We start from the raw sequence: 22,324 nt of genomic DNA, 5'->3' as shown, positions 1-22,324 counted from the left end.
CTTTTATTGGCTTTGTCAGTAGTAGACGTACGTACGGTCGTTGCAGCAAACACACTGATCAGGCTACATTTCTGACACTTGTCAGAAAATGATCACAGACTATCTTTGGTCGCAAGAGACCGTCTTTGAACCTCTCTAACTATACGATATAAGACCACTGTTCAGGACAGAAATCGCCACGATTGGTCATTTTTCATCTAGAACAGCCTTAGAAACTGTTTTTATGGAACATCTCTATGGCAAGCCACTTTGACTTTTGTTCATTCCCAGGATATTAATTATTCAATGTTCACAAGTTAAAATTCGAATCCCTAATTAGAGGAATTCGATTTCTACTAACAATGGCAATTTTTTTAGATCTGGAACTACATTTACTCTCGTAAAAATGTAAATTCTTGTTATGAACAATGACTCGCAGAAATACAAATTCTTGATATCAAGATTTCAATCTCAAAAAGTAAAAACTATAATTCTTGATATCTTTAATTGTATTTTCACTAGATAAATGTCACCATAGGCTCAGTATTAACTTCTATAATTATTCTAAATTCTAAATAACCCTAAAAATCTGGATATTAAAGACCTGAACAACTTTAAACACTGTCAACTTTTCCAGTGCTCTTTAACTCAAAATAAAAAGCGGGGTTTTTTTCCTTTGTAATTTGTATGGAATTGTTTACTCTTACATTGCCAAAGTACAAATACCCCAAATTAATACGTATACGTGTAAAAGTATTTTACACCACTAAAAAAAATAACCCATGCAAAGTAAAATTTAAATAATTTAATATTCAAGAGTTAATTTGACTGTTGCCTCTGGTTCCCAGCGATTGGTCTGTTGCAGTAATTAACATGCAGCTTCAAAGCTGAAACCAGGACCGAACATAGTAATATATGCACACACAAAATTATTTTACTAAAAAAAAAAAATTACTTTTATTCAAAACACATCCACTGGTAAGTACAAAAACAAAGACAATCGTTTTCATGTAATTCAGTTTAGTGAGAGGCCGTCTGAACAGTGTTGGGGTCCAATCAACTGGTTTTGTTTTAGCGAAACAACTGGGGAAAACTCTTTGGTACGGTTGGTGAGGGTGACCAAAAAGAACAAAAATGGTAAAATCACAACCCAGACATGATTGGCAATCATTAACAATAGGACTTTACAATGGGCACTCACAGAAAGAGACACTAACCGGGCAAGATGACGCTACTCTGAAGATGGATTCAACAGGAAGGCCCTGAGAAATCAAACCTCTTCCTCTCGGTAGCTAAAAACAGACGTTTAGAGTCGGTGCCGAAGTCTTACGGAGGCGTCTGGGACGTGAGAAATCAAACGGCTCAATATTTACTAACTCCAAAGGTTGGAAATGGTCGAGTTTCCCAAGTTGTTTTTAAACCTAGATGAGCTGTCCAGCCCGAACGGGAAGTAAAAAGCAAAGTTCATCTGCGTTCAATGCTTGTTCATTTCCCAAGTCCAATCTTCTTGGCTTCAGTTTCATAAATCAATAGCCTCCACATTTTAACTATGAAGACCTCGGCCTCTTCATCCAGCACCTGAGGAGGCGAAGGGAAAACAGTTAGATAATGTGATCACAACTGGAGCCAGTCTTTAAAAATGGTGCGAAAAGCTTAAACTTACCATCGCGACGTCATCTAAGATCCCTTGTGGTGTACTGTGGGCCATTACCTGAGAAGACAGAATAATTGATACATCTGTAAGTCGCTTTGGATAAGAGTCTGCTAAATGATTTGGCACGCTTTAGGGCTGCACGACATTGAAGAAAAATGCGATATCTCGTTAAATAATGCGATATTCGATACGATAATGCTTAACGTGTGTAAAATAAACAAATTATCTTTAAAATATATTTTAAATTATATAACCTACATGTGTTTCACATTCTTTTTGTGACTAGGAAACATCCCTAAACTTCTGAAAGTGAACATCAGTGAACATCAGTGTAAACCACAGGGTTTAGGGCATTAGGGTTATTAAACAACACAAACTGAATAATCAAATGTAAAAATAAAACACTGCTTAGTCTTCACTGTATGAATTAAATATATACTGATTCTTATTAAAGCTGCACAAGTTATTCAGCCAATCTTATCTGTCTTTGGTTCATGACCACAGTTATTGCAAGCTGTTGCGATTATGCATATTGTGAAATATACATTTGCGATATTTTATTATATTTTGCAGCCCTAATATAGTACGCTTAACTCAACCCGCCATTTAAATCTGCATATTTGTGATATTTACCCCAAAGGCATTTTTTTCCTTCTTTATAAATGTCCTTTTCCCCCCCTAATCTTATTAAATGTATGCCTCATCTCTCATTTAAAATTCTTAAATTTGATCAATAAATTCTAAGACTAAGACACTATCGGGCTGTTACCAATTATGCACATCGCGATATATACAATCACGATATTTTGATATATTGTGCAGCCCTAAGTACGCTTAACTCTATACCCGCCATTTAAATCTGCATATTTACCTCCAAATTCTTTTTTCCCTTTAATGTATAAATGGCTTTTTTTCCCCTAATCTTATTAAAGGGATGGTTCGGAGTAAAATCAACCTAGGGTTCTTTGCACCATGACCTCGAGCCAAACACCCCCTAGAAGCCTTTTTTCCCTTGGTCGAACATTATTAAAGTTAGAGCTTATTTAGAGATATCAGCCGGATGGTTTAGTGCAGGCGCTAATGGATCCAAGGCTGTATCTGGTAAATGACTCCACTAATAATGCCCAGAATGGTACCAAACTTCTACAGTTGTACAAATAGGTTCTGTACTCATAAAATGAGGCATTGGAAAGTTTGTAAGTACATCAGGAGTTTATTTAAATAACACTTGCCTGATGGCTAATGCTACCGCTAACCCGGACGTCGACGTCACTTCAGTGATTTGGGAAAAGCACGTAAAAGTCCTGGCAGAAAGCGATGTATATCCAACATTTTTTATTTATTTTTTTCCGAAATGTGTTGACAGCTTAGTGTTAACTAATAATTGTTGCAAACTGGTACTACCAACAAAATATTAGTGATCTAATCTTATACATCATGTACAGTCTGTATAAGTGTATGATTTAACTTTTCCCGATAGTCTAGTGTTACATTTGTTTTCAATATATTGCAATATCAAATCGCCATACTTGTAGAATCGTAATTCTTTAAAAAATAAAATAAATAAATCACAACACATATCGTATCGGCACCCAAGTATCATGATAGTAACGCATCGGGAGATAGGTGTATCATCCCAGCCCTACTTAACAGTATAATTTTATACTCCGCATTTATATTTTTTTACCACAGTGTGTTAATGTAGTGTAACAGACTCTAATGAAGAAAACGGTCTTACCTTGGAGCAAACAAAGTCAACTAATGTAGCTTCTTCTTCACCAATGTACTCTACGATCTTCTTATTGATCCATGGTCGAATACGCTTCTCCATAAGAGTCTGTGAACGGCGGGAATATTCAAAAACACAAGTTATACAACATTAAACACACAGCTTGGGAAATAAGAGAAGCACCTCCATAAAACGACAAACATCGCTCTTACCGTGTCGACGACGGACCAGTCGAGCGGGTAGTTGAAGAGCTCTGGTTTGGCAGTGGGAATCTTCTCGATCAGACTCTTGATGTGTTTACGCTTCTCTTCCGTATTGACTCCTTTGCCTCCGTCAATCGCTCCCACATCTACTCCCTTCTCCTCATCCTCGTAGTCTAAAGGCACCAGCTTCCTTTTCCGAGGCGCCTCGTCCACCTCGTCGTCGTCGAAACGGTTGAAGACGCTTTCCACCGGCAGCTTCTTCCTCTTGGCTACGCTGGGCTGTCCCGGGCTACCGGACGAACCTTGCGATGGGATAAAAACAAACATTTCTTCAAATATTCGCTTTATACAATACGGATTGCTTTCAAAAGCAGCTTCACAGTAATAAACAAGAAAATAACAGTATTAATTTTGCAAAGTTGGTCAATTATGAAACATTTTCAGCGGTAAAGCAGCATTAAAAAGACAATCTTGTCACTATTCGGCTCGGTGTTGATTCAGTTTAGATCAATAACTGTGTGAATGTTAGCAATGTTGCATTGTTCATTAGTTATAAAGCAAACTCAGTTCAACTTAAGCACTACAGAAGAAAATTGTGCCATTATTCAGCTCAATTAAGTTCAATAACTGTATTGATGTTGCAAAAATGTATCAATAATGAAACGTCAATTCAGATATAAAGCAGTATAATATAAAATTACTGAGTTATTATGAAAGAAATATATAAACAATTAAATAATTCGATCAAATACTATATTTGAATATATTTAATCAACTTATTTTTCATTAATTAAACTAAATCTACTTAAATTAAAACTTAAATACTATATTTGAATATATTTATCAATATACATTTCATTAAAAAATAAAGAAAATAATGAAAAATTCAAATAGTAATAAAATATATTATTTTTGTTATTTAGTACAATTATTATTATGATAAAAGCTCTTATTATCGGTTAAATTACAGTGCTGATGTAACAAAATTCATTAATTATGAAACCAAGTCGATTCCGATATAAAGCAGCTCTACAGAAGTCAATAGTGTGATGATTCAGCTCAGTTTAGCTCAAGTGTTGTAGTTATCCAATAGTGTCAGCGATATTAAGTGAAAACTGAGCTAATAATCACTAAGATCTACAGTAGTCAACATTTGATCAACAAGTGGATCAAAAAAGTGAATTAAGAACTTAAGACAAGAACGGGTATTGTTCAAAATTCATGTATAGCTTTGATGAAAGATTTTGATCCACTTCAAATGTTGACTACTGCAGTTTTTATTTGTTATTGTCCATGACATCCTGATCCCAAACCTTTCTGAAGTCACACTCACCTAGTTTGAGGCTAAGGCCGATCTTGGGGCGGTTCTCGTCCTGGAGCAGGACCTCTGGAGGAGAGTTCTCGTGAGGGATGATTATGCCACAGGGCGACTCTTCTCTGGGTGTGTTGGGAGTGGCGTTTCCGCTGGCTGAAGACACTGAGGGGGCGGACATGATGGGTCTCATGGTGGGTTTGAGGCAGGGCTTAGACTCCTCTTCATCCTCTAGCTCCTCCCCTTCCTCAACATCATCGTCAGAGGGAACGTGAGTGTGAACCTGAGTTTCTACGACCGCCTTACGCCGTTCTCTGTCTCGTTCTCGTTCTCGTTCCCTGCCTCGGTCTCGCTCTTCTCGAGAGGGTTTGTGTTCTCTCTCCTCCTCAGGCTCCGGCTTCACGGGCGGCTGCCGTAAACGCTCTGCCTCTTCCTCCATCTGATCAACACACACACAAAAAATCAGTGAGATATGACAAAAAAAATCCGATATAAACACTTTGATTTGAAAAAAAATTAAGTATTTGAAACTCTAAAAAAGACAGAGTCCCATGAAACACTGGGAATTACATAATAAAAGAAAGACAGCATAATGTACAATTACTGACTCTCTATGAATAAAATATATTTTAAAAAACTGTAAAAACAATACAATTTATTAATTTAAATGTTTTTAAAAAAATATTTATCCATTTATTTTTCATAATAAATAAATAAAATAATTTTAAAATAATTATATTCAAATATAGTATTTAAATGAATTATTTAATGTTTTTATTTTATTTTATTAAAGGCCCACTGAAGTGCCTTGAAACACGCAGCGTTATTTAATGTGTTGACATCATTTCCACTGAAACAGGAAGATGGGGCGGGACATCTCGAATAGCTCCTCCCCTTTTTAAAATAGCCAATCGTGTTTCGTTTATATCACAGCTCAGTCAGAGCCGTTGAGCTCGGTAAAGCTGTGTTTGACAGATTATGACAGTCTAATAGATTCTCCTTTTAGATTTAATATGAAAGCAAAACAGAGAGTGTGATCATGCTGAGGATGTGTAGTCTGAAGAGTGTGTAAGTTATGTCGGTTCATGACACCGGTGTTTTCTCTTCTGCTCATCAGTGCTGTTTCTAATGCAGAGTCTGTCTAACCGTTTCTCCTCATCATCTCCTCCATATCGCTTTAAAATAATTCAAATGTGTCTGATTTCTGGTCACTCACACTCACGTGAAACCAGACTTCATTCACTCCAATGGAAGCATATTATCACCGTCTATTCTAGAGAGTATTTGATTGGACAGAAAATCTGATGAGATGCTGAAGTGCAGTGATGTCATCAAAATCATTTATCTTTATTGGCAGAAGTGAGAGACTGAGAAGTGTTGAATGCTTATATCTTCTAAATGCAAATTCTGTCATTGTTTTGGAGCACACTAGCTTATTTATAACAACATATTAAATTATTATTATGCTAATAAATGTAAAAATAAATATATTTCAAATATAGTATTTAATTTACATTTTCAAATTTCATTTTTCATAAAAATTATATTAAAAAAACTCCTTTAAATACAATATTTGTTTTTTTGGATTATTTCACTTGATTAAAATGTATTTAAATAAATCAATTAAATGACTATAAATATATTTGAAGTGTATTTGCAGAACCAGTAAGAGAGTGACTCTGGAGCAGTCCAGTCGTGGACTCACTCTGCGCAGCTCAGCGTCTGGATCGGGGTGTCCTTCCGCTAGCAGCCTCTGTCTGATCTCCTCCAGCTCTTCCTTCTCTCGTTTCCGGTCACGTTCATCCAGCTCTACCTCCTTCTCTCTGTCCCGCAGGCGCTTCTGAAGAGCGCTGCCCCTGCAGGCAAAGCAGAGGAACAGAAACCGTTCAGGTCACATCCAAATCTCATTGTTTTTCAGATGGTCTGTTGTTGCTACTATACTCAAAAATGTCATGAGAAATCTAATATTACATCAGATTGAAAAGAAAAGTAGTGTTTGCAAGTTCCCAGGCTGCCACATTAAGATATTATTATTGTTTGGGTTACATGAACTTTCTTTTATTCCATGTGCTCTTAAAGGGGTGATGAACTGAGAAATCAAATTTTCCTTGAGCTTTTGACATATAAGAGGTCATCATACTATAAGAATATCCTATAAGTTTCAGAACTGAAAACTTCCTTGTTAGTCCAATAAAAGCCTGTATTGACACCAGGCACAGCGAACGACAGGTTTTTCAAAGTGGGGATCTATGAGGTCAAAGGGTATCAAACCCCGCCTCCGCAGAAGAAGATCAACGCCTACTTCAACACTGCCTGTTTAGCCCCGCCCACCGATTCGAGCATTACATGAAACTCATTAAAATATGCAAAACTGTTATCCAATCATAGCAGTGGGCGTTTACTTCCAAGTCTTCAACGCGACACGCCCATAAAAACCGAGCGTTTCAGGAGCTAGGCTCAAAACCAGGGTAGAAAAATAGCCTATTACTTATTCATTTTTGAATGTAAAAACCAAGCGAACGTCATTAGTTGACCTGACAACAATATACACATTTTTAAAAAGCCAGTTCATGAGTTTTATAAATAACTTACAGGTTTGATTGTATGAAGCCTGATGTATTTCAGGTTTTTCTGTGTATCTGTTTTACTCCACCTGTTTAACATCCCACCCGTTTTATATCAGGTATAAAAGGTTGTCTTGAGTTTGTGTTTTGTTTGATACATTTCAGGGTTTTGTTCTACAATATCCTGCCATGTCAAACTCTAAATAAAACTAACTAACTATCAAGGTAATATGCAATTTCAGATCTATCTGCCTCTAAATGTGATGTAAAAAGATAAATTATACACACAGTGGCACACAGAACTCACTTGTAGTATTTTGGGTCGTCTCGGTCATCATCATAGTCTTCCAGAAACTCCTTCAGCCGTTTCCCTTCTTTAGCCTGAGAGGATGATATGAAAGAAATATGACAAACAGAAACATTCTCTATAATATACATGTGTTTTAGATCAGGCTAAATTGCTGATTTAAATACAATAGGGCTGCGCCAGACTTAAGATTTTTAAAGTCCACCAGTAGTTTACGACTACTTGCTTTCTGACAGGACTTTTACGTGCTTTTCCTAAAATCACTGAAGTGACGTCGACGTCCGGGTTAGCGGTAGCATTAGCCATCAGGCAAGTGTTATCTAAATAAACTCCTGATGTACTTACAAACTTTCCAATGCCTCGTTTTATGAGTACAGAACCTATATGTACAACTGTAGAAGTTTGGTACCATTCTGGGCATTATTAGTGGAGTCATTTACGAGATACAGCCTTGGATCCATTAGCGCCTGCACCAAACCATCCGGCTGATATCTCTAAATAAGCTCTAACTTTAATAATGTTCGACCAAGGGAAAAAAGGCTTCTGGGGGGTGTTTGACTCGAGGTCATGGTGCAAAGGAGCCTAGGTTGAAATTACTCCAAGCCATCCCTTTAAAATGTTCATGCAGTCTCCTTTCTGGTTTTCCTTGCACATTTATAATCATTACTTTTGTGCGTGCCTTGTGAAAAGCTTTATGCGTGCACTTAAAGAGCCAAAAAGGCTCATTATTATGGTTTAGTAATCCTCTGTAATGTAGAACATTGTTAGCAATAGCAATGATAAATATAATATTCTTTCTCAGCCCTAATTTTCCCATTCTACTCCCCCAGTATATATTTAAGCAATGTATAATAAATGACTTGCTTCTCAGAGCGTGCAGACGAAACACAACAAAGCTATTTTGCTTTCGAGGCGGATGCCTGATGTTTGGGAACGCAGTCGTGTACGACAGTTCTGGAAGGGAATTATACTGAACCACTTTGATGACAGTCTTAAGCCCTATTCGGACGGGACTAGTTTGACATGGAGAGGTGGGGTAAAGTAATTATCACCAGAGCTTCTCAGTGATGTTAGTCCCATCCGAATGTGCATCTCAGTGATCATGACGGACAATGTCAGTAAAGGTTACGGTGACTTTTACCTTCAGTAAAAAGGTCTGGAAAAAGTACCTCAGGTAATGCTAATCCAGCGCGAATAGACCCGCTGTAAATATGTACGTAAATATTTAATCATTTCCAAGTATGAAGACGCTTGAAAAAGCATCAGTTGCGTTCTAGACGCTGGGACGAGTCTGTGGCAAAACTCAAGTGTTTTACACACACCATTCAGATCAGAGAGAAGATCGAAAGCACTTGTTAGAGGCACGAAACATCTTTTAGCGTTAGGTAAGTGTCTATTACCAACACAATCGGAAGTTAAAGGTATAGCGGAGGATGTTTTACTTCCTGGTGGGTAACCTATACTATTGGTCCTCCTAATTGTCAATCATTCTGGTGAATCAATCAAACTTTTCAAAAAGTGGAGAGGGCGGGTCTTATCTAAAATTTGGAAAGATCCTCCGCTATACCTTTAATTAATACATCGTTCGACCGGACATAACTGTTTTATATATATAAATATAGGTTATATGTGTTTGCGCACATGATGTGGGCTATGCGAAAATCCAGTTACTCTCACACTTCTGCTAGTTTTAGAGATATTTGATCCCGTGCGAATTGGCCATTAATATTACAGACGTCCTGCGGTAAAATTACATTACTCCATCTACCCTTGTAAAGTTAATCCCATCCGAATAGGGCTTAAGCCTCTTCTTGTCGACTAACATTTAGGGTCGACTATTAGTAACAGCCCTAAAATACATTGAGAACAAAATTGTTTAACCATTTCACGCCGGCGTTCCTCCTCCCTCTCGATCTCCTTGCTGTAGTCTCTGGCTTTCTTCCTCTCTCGGAGCTCCCAGTTCTTCAGACGCTGTTGAGTGACAGCAAGTAAAGAAAATAAATAGCCTATCAAAACAGCTAATCATCCAATAATGTGATCAGACAGACTGAATGCAGAGAAAGAGAGATCACTCACCTCCTGATACGCCGCCTCTTTCTCTCGCAGCTTCCTCTCCAGTTTGCGCCGTTCGTACGCCTCTTCTTCATCTTCCTCACGATCACGCTTCTTATCCTTATCTCGGTCTCTATCGCGACTCTGTTCTCTGAAAACAGACCGCACCCAATCAACATGTGATACGTGTCATTTACTGTACACCCAGAGCTTCAGTTTTTGACCCACAACATCTGAATATTTTGGCATATATTTTGTATAGCTCAACAAAAAATATGATATAAAAAAAGATAAGCAATATGTAAATTATTATACATTAATATTAGATAAGCAAACGAGAAATGTGTGTATATAGTCAAACAAAAAATTTTTAGATATCATTTTTGATATTTTTTTACTAGTGTGTGCAGGACACTATAGTTCATTTATGTAAGTGAGGAGAGCAAAATAAAATAAACTGTGATATATTATACCAAAATATTCTTCATACAGTGACTACCAGTAACATTTATAACAATTTGGGACCAAAAATGATTGACACTTTGAGCTGATCAAGTTTTGCTGAAGTGTTTTTTCTTTAATTGCTAATGCTCTTTACACCACAGACTGAACAAAATGAAGCATTGCTTGGTCACTGGTTGAGCTAAATATGTATTATCTAATAGTGTAGTTAAATTTAATAGCTGACAGATATTCAACATAATTCATGTGTGAGACAGTCTAACAGAAGGATGTACAAAACCAGTGAAATATCAACTGATTTGATAACTCATATTTAATACCATTTTCTAAACTATAGTGAATAAACTGTGATAATGTGAGAAATGTTGAAGGTGTCTGAATACATTTTGGTTTGACTGTATGAGGGCTGTCACCTAATAGTCGACTAACCGAAACCGAGACACAAACACGACGTTTCTTGTACCTGGATCGGCTGCGGTCTTCGCTGATGTCACGACTTCTGTCTCTCTCCCAGTCCCTCTCTCTCTCACGCTCTTTCGTGCGCTCGCGGTCTCGATCCCTCTCTCTCTCCCTCTCACGCTCCCTCTCTCTCTCGCGCTCCCTCTCTCGGTCCTTCTCCCGCTCGCGGTCTCGCCGTTCGCGTTCCCTCTCGCGCTCCTTGTCTCTCTCCTTGCGTTCGCGGTCCAGCTCTTGCCTCTCCTTCTCTCTCTTTCCCTTTTCTTCTTCCAATTTCTGTGGGAAAACGGGGAGGGAAGTTTTGAGATTAGCAACTGCTCATGCACAACATGACAATACATGACACAATATCAATTTATGAGGAAGTGGTTTACAGTCCCTGCCATTCACATATTCGCTCATATTCAGGGGACCAAAAGTCTAAGACCACCAGAGAAAATTAGCATTTATTTTTTTCTTTTATTATATTATCAACATGAGTAAAAAATGAAAAACAAAACGATGATGAATCTACAGACTCACATCATCAAATATTTGATTAGTAACACACACAAAAAATCTTAGATAGAACATAAAATAATAAATTTTGAGTTTGCAATTCCTTTTGTTAGTGCAAATGAGATAGAAATGACACTTTTTAAATGTTCTTCATGCATGTCAGGATTGTCTAAATGACTAAATTTAATGTAGAGTCTTGGACTTTTGAGTCGCCTTGTATGATGATGACAGATAAAAATCAAGCAACCGTTCAGCAATTAATAAAAGGAAACCTGGAAACCACTTTTGAAACATAAATGTGACATTGCTGCAACTGAATTAGATGAGAAACAGTTTCGGGCGCTGTAATATCCGTCTCATCACATGATCAACTTCAATCCTTGTGAAACTAGTTGTTTGTGCACTTACAGGTGTTGACTAGCGACTCACAGCGCTTCCGTGGCCCTACAAGCCTTTATTGTTAGGCCTGGGAGGAAAAGCAGGTCAAAGGATTCACAAGGACAAAATAAAAAATAAAATAAAAACTATTCTCTTTGCTTGCAACAAATCTGACAAACAACTTCCAGACATTTTGAAAACATTGTGACAGGAGCATTGCATACTGTATTTGTTAAGATTGGTTTCTTTTTCTTTGCAGTTTCTTTGTGGTTTGGATAGAAATGGCAACAAACGAAGGTGTAGAGACTGCTTACCCCACTGCAGATGACACGGGCCTCAAGAGGATCTGACCGAGCAATTATGAAATGCACTGAAGCCCAGCATGACACCCATGGCTTAAGTCTCATTTCAACAGCTCTGTTATTACAATATCCGTCCAGAGAGGCGTCTATCAACAGCTTCTACTTCCCAGAAAACTAAAGTCTCACTGATTCATTATAAATACAATTTTAAAGAGGCTAATTTTACTACGAAATATGCCGAACTATTTTTTAAGCGCTGAACCATGGGTGTTATGCAACTCTGAGCAGCAGCAGCAAATGAACATGTAGACAGGAGGTGAAGACAGGACAGGAATTTAGCCGAAACAATTACATAAACGTATTAAAAGGACCCTTCTGCATTGACTTCGATTTAAAGTGACGCTGCTCTTAAATTACGTTTCTACTGGTTAATTTGGGTTGTATTTAACATGGAAGCAAGACAGGATAGATTAGTAGATATGTGAATCTTTAGATCGGTTTATATCAAGTCTTCATTAACTAGTATTACATTAATAACAATGTATTGCTGTGTGTTATGAGTGCTTTGTAGCACGTTGCTACTCACTTGCTAGGGTGACGTCAGTGGTTACTAAAGCCTGGTTCAGATTACATGACGTTTTTGTCTGTTACGATACTCACTGTGTCAGATTACACGATTTTGACTCATAAAATCTTGTCGTGGACAAGAAACATGTCAGACTACACATTGCTTTCCGACCAGTCATCGCGTGCTCACTCACTCACTCACACACTCACTCACACACTCACTCACACACTCACTCACACACTCACTCACTCACAAAATTAAACATGCTAGTCTTTTTATCGTGATGCCATGAAGCATCGCAGAAGCGACGTCGGTTGTCGTCCACTATACGGGATGAAACTATTGAATATTGCGTCCCGACACCCGTTTTCGATCACGAATCCCCATGACACCCTACATCAAACGTATCGTGCCAAAATCAGTCTAAAATCGTGTAATCTGAACCAGGCATAACTGGTCCAAGTCAAAATATCCCACAACGTGTCAATTCTGGTCTCTAGATATTGCTCGTGTCCCTCCTTCAATACAAGTCTATGGGACTTTTTGCAAAATTGTAATTCTCATCAATTACAAACTCAAACTGCATGATATGAGGAATCATTCATGAGTTAAGCACAACCCGGCACAAGACGAATGATGTGTCGACGTTTAATACTTAGTGTTCCTTAACGAATTAGATGTTAGCTGTTATTTTCTATACTCGCAAAAGAAGGTTTTATATTAATCTGTGTGACTTTAGCTGTACAAAATGTTAAGACGAAAGAACACAAAGTAAACACTCATTGAACACACAAACACTTAACAGGAAAAGAAAAGAGTGCAAGCAAGCAGGAATGTAGAGAGATGTTGGCAGACTCAATCACAAAGCGAACTCATACCTGCAAAATCTTCAGAAAGTCCGTGTGCTGTGGAGGGGCGCCCCCTACTTTTACAAGAGCCGAATGGGCCAAATCACTGTTATTCAAGTCAGCAGTATTTATTATAGCACCAACATCACTTTTACTAGCAGACCCACACAGGTTCACTGGCCGCCCATATCTTGGAGAACCAGAAAATATGCAGTTCACCAGCTTATCGCTTTTTATAAACACAGTAGAGTTGATCTCACACACTTTTGACACCCCTTGATATTATTTCGATATTAAAAACCCAGAACGAGAGTATCAGATCGAGTCGGTGCAGTTGCCCCTGTGCAAGTCCTCCTGAAGGGGGCGCCCAGTACAAGTAGAGAAAAATGGAAAGCTCATACTTACATCCTATCCTTGCAACTTTTTCCAAAGCTGTGAGATTCATCTTGGTTTAGTCACCATATGATCTCTATCATAATGGTGGGGTTTAATGAATAGATTAGCTTTTAGGGAAGTGCACAGAACGTCCATGCATTGTATGTGTGACTACATTTCCCACCCTTAACATGGAGGCCACGCTACAGTTTACACAAGCCAGTGATAAAAAAATGCTCTGGACTCTAATGATGCCTAACTTCTGCACTATATCAAGTTAAATCTTAAATATAATAAAGGTTTTGCTGTTTACAGGCTAAATATCTACTCATGCTGGTATGTTGTCAAACTAAACTAGGTGTAAGAGGCTGTTGTGCTCTACCTGTGATATGGAGTAAATTAGCATGTATTTTACCTTATGGGTGTCACGGAATTTGTTGATCTCCCTGGAAATCAAATCTCTTTTGTCATCTTCCATTTCCATGGCATTGATGTCATCCTAAACAGCCAAAGACAGAAAATGGAGAACATGGTTAACCTGTGACCCTATATCTACTTATATAATACTGACATTATGGAAAGCAAATGTGTAGTGATGATCACTGCAAAGATATATTTTTTCTGTCTCTGACATTTATTTGATCAAAAGGGAAATATTACAATTTTAACTAACGGTTTTCTATTTTAATATACTTTAAAATGTAAAAGCTGAATTTACTCCATTTATTACTCCAATCTTCAGAGTCACATGATCCTTCAGAAATCATTCTAATATGCTGATTTGTTGCTAAATTATTATTGGTGCTAAGTTATTAATATTGGCTCTTATCATCAATGTTGAAAACAAATGCTTTTGATGCTTAATATTTTTGTGGAAACCATTTTTTCAGGATTCTTTGATTAAAAGAAAGTTTAACTTCAAGTTAAAATTTTTAATACATTTTTTGTAACATTAAATGTCTTCTTACAATCACTTTTGATCAGTTTAATGCATCCTTGCTGAATAAAAGTATTAATTTCTTTCTCTTACCCAAAATCTGTTTTCAACAATTGTTTCTTGAGCATCAAATCATCATATAAGAATGATTTCTGAAGGATCATGTGACACTGAAGACTGGAGTAATGATGCTGAAAATTCAGCTTTGATCACAAATATATTCATTTATATAATACATTTAAATAATCCAAATGTCTTTTAAAAATCATTACAGAGAAGGACCAGTCAAGATGAAGTAAAGCCAACCTCGCCCTTCTTGTCTCTCTTCTTTTTGCGGCGACTCGACTCGTCGTCCTGTGATGGAGCGTTGAGCTCGTTTGAATACTCCCGGATCAGGCCGTCAATGGCACCTTTGACAATTTGGTCCCGCTTCTTAGTTTCTTCATCCAGAACCTCCTCTTCCTCGTCACCAGCATCCTCTGCCTTGCCATTCTGCCAGACACACACACAAGATAATAACTCAGAATCTTTTTTTGTAGCAGAACGCATCTGACATTAGCTATGTTTCCATCTAAAGCTGCGAATTTAACTTGTGCGCAAAATGGGAATATTATCGCATTAAACTTTTGCGAATAAAACAGCGTTTCCATACGGTTAGTCGAAGAGAACAAAATCCACACTTCCTGATAAACAAGTGCTAAATATCACCAAGAAAAGTAGGAGAAGCTACTGTATCCACCTTATTCCTACGCCAAATGATGGGTGTAACTTCCGTTAAGCTGTAAACAATCAGTGAAAGGCTCGCTCTATGAACACAATACGTTAAAAAAAGTGTCACAATGAGATGACATTATTCTACGCACCATTCAACCATCCAACATTAGAGGGAAATTTAAAAGTGTTAAACCATCAACAAGGTACCAAATAACCCCAAAAGCGCGAGTCTTTCCACAGCAACAACGGACGGGTTAAATATCACTGTGGTAATGTATATCTGTATTATGTAATTTATGTTGCCTTAATCAAAAATGTTCATTAACTTCAGCATTACGTGATACTATATTTCAAAGTGATTTCCATCATTTTGACAGATAATAAATTGCATTTACCTGTGAAAACAAACCTGGAAAGAGACGCGGGGATTTGAGGAGAATAACGAGAGATTCTTCTCCAGTCAAACTGACGGATCAGCTTTATTTGTAGGGCAACCTTATGATTTGAAATGATTCGTTTCAGCGTTTTTGAATGGAAGTTCCCCAAACCGGAAGTGCCACCCATAATTCAAAACACAGTAAAGGTCGTCAGGATATAATAATTTTGGAATATAATAAATTACTTGCATCTCAGATCGCGCAGGCGTAACGCAATAAACACATTTCGGAGGCGGATGCCTGATGTTTGGGAACGCAGTCGTGTAAGACAGTTCTGGGAGAGAATTATACTGAACCACTTTGATGACAGACTTTGCTCAGGCATTTCAGAACCACCAAAACAGCATTTCAGATGCTGTGCAACGAGATCGGTCCACTGGTTAGTCTAGTTATGCCGTCCCATCGTAAAGTCATGTGACTTTTTTGATGCACATCGAGGAATTTATTCTGTAAATTTATTTGGTTTCCTTCGTATCCAAAATTGCTAAATCTAATATGCACTTGAAGACACAAATACTCTTCTCATACAAATAAGTAAACACTGTTTAAGTAATTAAGTAAACAGCACTTTTTTAAGTTTAATATCAGCTGGATATCAAACTGGTCTCATACTTACTCCATTTTCACTGGTGCTCTTCTTCTTTGCTTTCCACTCGTCCAGTTGTGCTTTGGTTTTGGCATCGACTTTGACCAGAAGTTTCTTTTCTCCAACCTGCAACTCATGTAGCAGCCGTAGAGCTCGTAGAGTAGACTCAGGCTCTTTGTACTCACAGAAACCAAACGCTGAACGCAAATGAACAAAACAAAAATATCTGTGAGCCGCCAGTCTGACATATTCACAACATTCACAGTCAGGCAGTGCAACAAACTGAGCTTAAATGAACTGAGATGTTGTGTGTTTAAAAGCATGTTTTACCTTGGAGTTTCCCTGAGGCACCTTGAACTCGTTTCCAGCTCAACACCAAACCACATTTCTGAAACACAATTGGTTATCGTCAATATCAAACTCTCAAACCCTTATAGTGGAACTATTTCATGATCTCTGGTGCAAAGTCCTCTACATTGCTGAATGCATCAGACCAGGGGTCTCCAACATGTCCAGTAGCTCGAGGTCTGATTGGAGGTAGCTCGCCAAGGGGCCGTTCACATATCGCGTCTTTTGCCCGCTCACGGGGTGTTTTTCTCTTCTCCGTAAATAAATCTTGTAGCAGAGCCACAGCAAGCGTTTCTCGGTGGTGGAAATCCATTAGCTACTAAAACTTCTTTGCATAGCAACGACAGACGCCACGGGAGAATTGGACCGAATGTAACTATTAATAATAAAAGATAAGCTAATGTGCATTGTAAATGTCAGGAATTTATTTTATTTGTACTTTTTATAAAAATGATTTAAAGGCTGAAATATGTGAGGTTTAACTTTTTATAAAACCTTTTTTTGTCAAAACTTTATTTGAACTTGTACATGCTAGTAGATAACATGTTACAAGACACTCCTTTAAAATCCGGCCATCATTTTTAATGTTATTATTTTAATGTTTATGTCAACAAAAAATGCATATTGATGCAAATTTTATTTGTTATTTGCTGGTTTTCGACATAAACCTTGGTGAATTGATTTCATTGTGTAGTTATTAGTACTTTTTGAACAGGATTCTGTGATAACCGTGATCATTTTGGTCACTATAATCATGAAATGCCATTTCATCTCTAGTTATGATCAACAAAAATCCACTATAATTATGTGTTTTTACAGTGTAATATGCAAAGTACATTTTTCAATAAAAAAAAAATATGTGTCTCTGATTTTGTTCTTTTCTCTGACATTAAAGGGTGACATATACAGGCCTACAAAAACCATTTTAGGTCTAAAACAGTTTGGATAGTTGTTAATATGAGAGTTATGAGACATTATTTAAGAGATTTAAGTATTGTATTAGATGCTCTCGGCCACTTTCATTTTTAAAAAGTAGCTCTCAAATGAAAAAAGGTTGGAGACTCCTGCATTAGACTGTATTGTTATTCTGGATGTGGTCATACTTACGGCCAGCAGTTGTCTGATGAGCATGTCAGAGGCTTTCTCCGAGATGTTCCCTACAAACACGGTGGTTGTGGGACCGTTGTTGTCATCGTCATCTTTTGCCCGAGCAGCCATGCTTTCCTTCCTGGGAGCAGCAACTTTACTAACCACAGACATCGCCGTGGGCAAAAGAACCTGATACATCACATCACAATTAATACTGTAAGCCATGTTTAAAAAAAAAGTGCTTGTGACTTGTATAAAAATGGCATGTGTTTTCTCTCTGAAATACTGATTCCAAAGTTCATTACTCAAGAACTGCATGGAAGCATTTCAATGGCATATTTTGTGCATTAAAATGTTTCTGTACAAACATATCGTCGCTGTGCGTCGGAAACCTTGTATGTCCAAAACCGCTTTGATTTTTTGGGAATCAAAACCTGGACTTTTAAAATAATTAATTAAACACTGTGTGTGTGTGGTCAGAGACACTCGCATGTGTCATTCATTAATAACATAAAAACCAAAATCAAGCTTAAATAATAGAGTAACGAGGTTTTTGACCAGCAAAATTTCTGAGAATTTCGGACATACTAGTTTTGTCTGTCATTTGAACAGCCACATCTGAGGAATTACAATTTTCATCAACTTACGGGTTATAAAGTTAATCGTAAGCCATGTGGGCGGTCTGTCACATGGCCAAAATCTCATGTTATAAAAGATCAAGTGCTTTGAACAGACTATTTCAGACAGTATTGGCTATGACTCGACTACAAATGCTAGACTAAGACACTCTTCAAATACATAACACATTAGCCTATGTATATATATATATTGTGTTTCTTGAGTAAAGAAAACACTGTACATATTCAAACAACCAGCTCTTTATTTACCGTTGAATTGCAAACAAGCAGAGACGGTCCAAACTGCGTCCGCCACTTCATTCAAGATTCAAGAAGCGGGTGGAGTTTGAGTGACAGTTTGAGGATCCAATGGAGATACAAGGTTTAGTCACAAGCTCTTTTTAACACTTTTCATGTGTTAAATATTTGAAAAAACCCACAGACAGACAAAGGATGACCAATAGTAATGATTTATTTTTATATATATATATATATATATATATATATATAAAAGTTTCTTCCCGACAGCGACGATACGCAAGTAAATATTGTAGTTTATTACTGTGCATTTAAATAATTTCATCAATAAAATCATCCTTCCTTGTGTTATTTTATTGAAAACCCTGCCTCGTTTTAACTAGATTGTTAGTTCTTCAGTATCAAACATTTTTTATTTAATTTAAAACATCCTTGTAAGCGCATTTCTGAGCAAAATACATCAATAAACAGAGATGTGATGCTTCAGGAAAAAAGGGGAAATTGCTTACATACATTCAGACTGGAAATGACTAAACATCTCGTACAAATCAATATTTTTTTCCCCATAATAAATGAATATTACCGTAGGGGCTTGAGTCATAATCCCCATGTGGACTGGAATCATGGGGGTTCCTAGGAGGAGGAAAAACAACAACATCAGAAAATATTCACCCTAACTTTAAATTGTCATGTAAGTCACCTATTATAACAATGCAAACTTGATATTTAAGACAATTTAACATAAACAGTTCATCCAGCAATTCATAATAGAGTTAAGGATGTTATATTTCTCAAAAACATTTGATCAATCCATAACCAACTCAAAAGACCTCTTGACTGATTATGAATGAATCAACTTTAACTTTATAATAATTTCATTTCTCTGTGCCGTTATCATTACAGTTGTGGTGTGGACTCTGCTATTCTTTTATATTCAGAACTGTATCATTATCGTTATAGTTATTAGGGCTGGGCGATAAAACGATAACGATATGTATCATGATAGACACGTAATCAATATCAATAAAAAAATGCGTTCGATAATTTTATTTTTCATCGTCGGAAGAAACCAGAGGTTGCGAAGCAAGTTTGGTTGCATGAACAAAGGCACTCACTCTCTGGTAACCTAGCAACGTAGGGGGTGCCACGCTAACAGCCAGTCATGTAACAGTATGGAGCGCATTTGGCGCATTTGATAGACATTTGTAGCGCCCAATAAACGGCTCTGGGCATTCGTAAACCACGCCTCAAATACGAGAAAATGAACATGTGGTTCCCAGACCACGTCTCAATGAGACGAGGTCTGACGTTAGCCAGGCTACCGGCGTGGAGTGATAAGTGGAACATGAGTGGCGCAGAGATTGTTGATAAAACAGGGAGAGTCGGCTCGCCGGTGTGGCAGTTTTGGGGATTTTATAAGTCTGACCGTAGTCAGACCAATGTCATCTGCAAATTAAGACCGTCGTCGGTTTCTCTATGTTTATATTTAACACTTTGCACTATTTTATTGCACTTTATTAAGCATTTCTTACGTATTCTATAATTTTGCACCTTAATGTTAAGAGATAATTGTTAAGTGTTCATTGTGATTTTACATTTTAATTATTCGAGTGTTTTCCATCATGGTTGTGTGTGTGTTGACATTTCTGCCTTTATAACTGAGTGGAGTATTATCAGAGGAAGGTTAAGTTTAAAATATTTTTTTTTTAAATGTAATATATTTGTCTCCTGGTCCTTATTTTAAATAAGTCATAATAAAGATCAGTAATTATCGATAGACCGATATGAAACACTTATATCATATTATACAGTTTTCAGCCATATCGCCCAGCCCTAATAGTTATCCTTGGTGTGACTTTGAAAACACAAAGCAAGCAACACAATGCTGTAATAATCCACAAAGTTGTCACAGTTGGACTCCCACATGAATGCTTCCATTATAATTAATTAAATAATTAATTATCCAAAGCACTTCAAGGCGTACATTTCACCAGCATGTGTTCCCTGTGAATTGAGCTCATGACTTCGCCATTGCTAACACAGTGTGTCTACAGAAGGTCTGATTTATCTGGTTTATCTTGATTACCGGGAGGCATCGATGGTGGAAATCCAGCAAACTGTGGTGGAGGGATTCCTGGTGGCATCGCCGGGATGCCTATTTGTGGCCGGTTGAGATGAGGAGGGAAAGACATCTTGGGCAAAACACCCACCTTAAACAGAAGAGAAACACACTTCATTAACAACTGCAAATAACGGGGGCTTGTCAATGATATGCCGAAAATGTTTAGGCTCCTACGATACACACTCACTGTTCCACTTGAACATTAAAGATCTTAATTCCCCTCATATTTTTAGTATGCGACTATTGTACTATTACTTAACACAGATGCATTGAATGTACATAAAGGGATAGTTCCCCCAAAAATGAAAATGATCCCATAATTGACTCAGCCTCAAGCCATCTTATTAACCCACTGGAGTCATTACTTTTATGATTTATGGATGGATGAACTTTTTTGGGCTTCAAAATCTCAGGTACCTTTTACTCCCATTATAAAGCTTGGGAGAGCCAGAATATTTATTATTATAACTCTGATTTTTGTCCGTCTGAAAGAAGTAATTCATATACATCTCGGATGGCTTGAGGGTGAGTAAATTAAGGGATAATTTTCATTTTTGTCTCAACTATTCCTGTAAATATAAAGCTGTTAAATTGCACATATAACAGAGTTATAGCAGATAGTCAAACACCTTAATCAGACAAGTTGATTTCAGGATCACTGAAAGCTCTAAATCAGCCAGGAATCGACCTGAGAGGTCTGAAATCAACCTGATATCAGTTGAGATGTCTGAACACATCAAAATGAGCTGAAATCACCCTATTATAAATAAAACAAACCTCTAAACAAACGACAATAAACCTGCGAACAACCTGAAAGTGCTGCAATCAACTTGAAATCACGTGTACAGACTGAAAATCAACATAAAATGAGTTTGAATCACTGAAATCGAGCTGAGATTAACGGAAAGAGCTGAAATCAGCGGAGTGGTCTTACATCAATTCAAAGGCCGATTTCACATTGCTATAACGTCTTCCAATGTGACTAATCATTGACGTTAGCTAAGCAAATAAACAGGTGTATGGTAGCTAACGCTCTAAAGCGCGTAAATTATATTGCTTTAGTAGTATATAATAATTTCAAGCCAATAAATCAGACCGGTTCGTCAGAAATTATCAGCGGGAATCAGTTCAGTCAGACCGGGTTACAGCTAGCCGCGAGCTAACGTTCACAAAAAGCCTTTATTTTGACCTCTCTCAACGAATTATTCCGTCTTATCAAACTCCTGTGCGAGAAAACGAAAATATGACCTCACAAAGATAACTAATAGTTTAATAAATATTACTCACTCAAACCAAATCGATATCCACTCGCTTCACGCACGGAAAGTTCACCGGATCCGTGGTAAAAGCAACGAGTGATCGAAACTGCAGTTTCCGGTGAAATGGAATTCTGGGAAAATAACAGGCAAGTTAAAAGACCTCCGGTTTAAAAAAATAATTTATAAATAAAAATGTAATAAACAAATTAAAAGCAAATGGAAAATCAGCACAACAACAAATCTTGATCTTGTTCATTGATTTTAAGCATA

General features: G+C 37.3%; 1 protein-coding gene and 1 long non-coding RNA gene across 2 annotated transcripts in view; one reads left to right on the top strand and one right to left on the bottom strand.

Annotated features, from left to right (window-relative positions):
* Positions 1-22,324, top strand: part of LOC309482145 — a 241,987-nt gene that overhangs the window by 13,146 nt on the left and 206,517 nt on the right. The gene's annotated exons all lie outside the window — the stretch shown is intronic.
* Positions 770-22,185, bottom strand: rbm25b (RNA binding motif protein 25b). The gene is made up of 18 exons (XM_082147164.1): positions 22,083-22,185; positions 20,760-20,883; positions 19,257-19,306; positions 17,817-17,987; positions 16,692-16,749; positions 16,392-16,558; positions 14,931-15,116; positions 14,103-14,186; positions 10,726-10,994; positions 9,825-9,951; positions 9,630-9,719; positions 7,749-7,822; positions 6,583-6,733; positions 4,899-5,316; positions 3,575-3,867; positions 3,372-3,470; positions 1,643-1,690; positions 770-1,557 (listed from the first exon to the last, which is right to left on the bottom strand). Exons 2-18 carry the CDS (start codon positions 20,863-20,865, stop codon positions 1,465-1,467), a joined length of 2,484 nt encoding a protein of 827 aa, XP_082003290.1. The 5' UTR covers positions 20,866-20,883; positions 22,083-22,185; the 3' UTR covers positions 770-1,464.

This window comes from Leuciscus leuciscus, assembly GCF_965113295.1.
Source record: "Leuciscus leuciscus genome assembly, chromosome: 19".
NCBI lineage: Eukaryota > Metazoa > Chordata > Actinopteri > Cypriniformes > Leuciscidae > Leuciscus > Leuciscus leuciscus.
The sequence above is the reverse complement of the archived record's forward strand: the minus strand, read 5'-3'. Positions and strand labels throughout refer to the sequence as shown.

Bases quoted from the DNA above. Each gene is read 5' to 3' on its own strand.
- rbm25b (XM_082147164.1), bottom strand. From the start codon at position 20,865: ATGTCTTTCCCTCCTCATCTCAACCGGCCACAAATAGGCATCCCGGCG. The intron at 9,952-10,725 runs GTACAAGAAACG...GTCTGTTTTCAG, and splicing joins GAAGACCGCAGCCGATCCAG to AGAACAGAGTCGCGATAGAG. The intron at 1,558-1,642 runs GTAAGTTTAAGC...TCGCCTCCTCAG, and splicing joins TCTTAGATGACGTCGCGATG to GTGCTGGATGAAGAGGCCGA.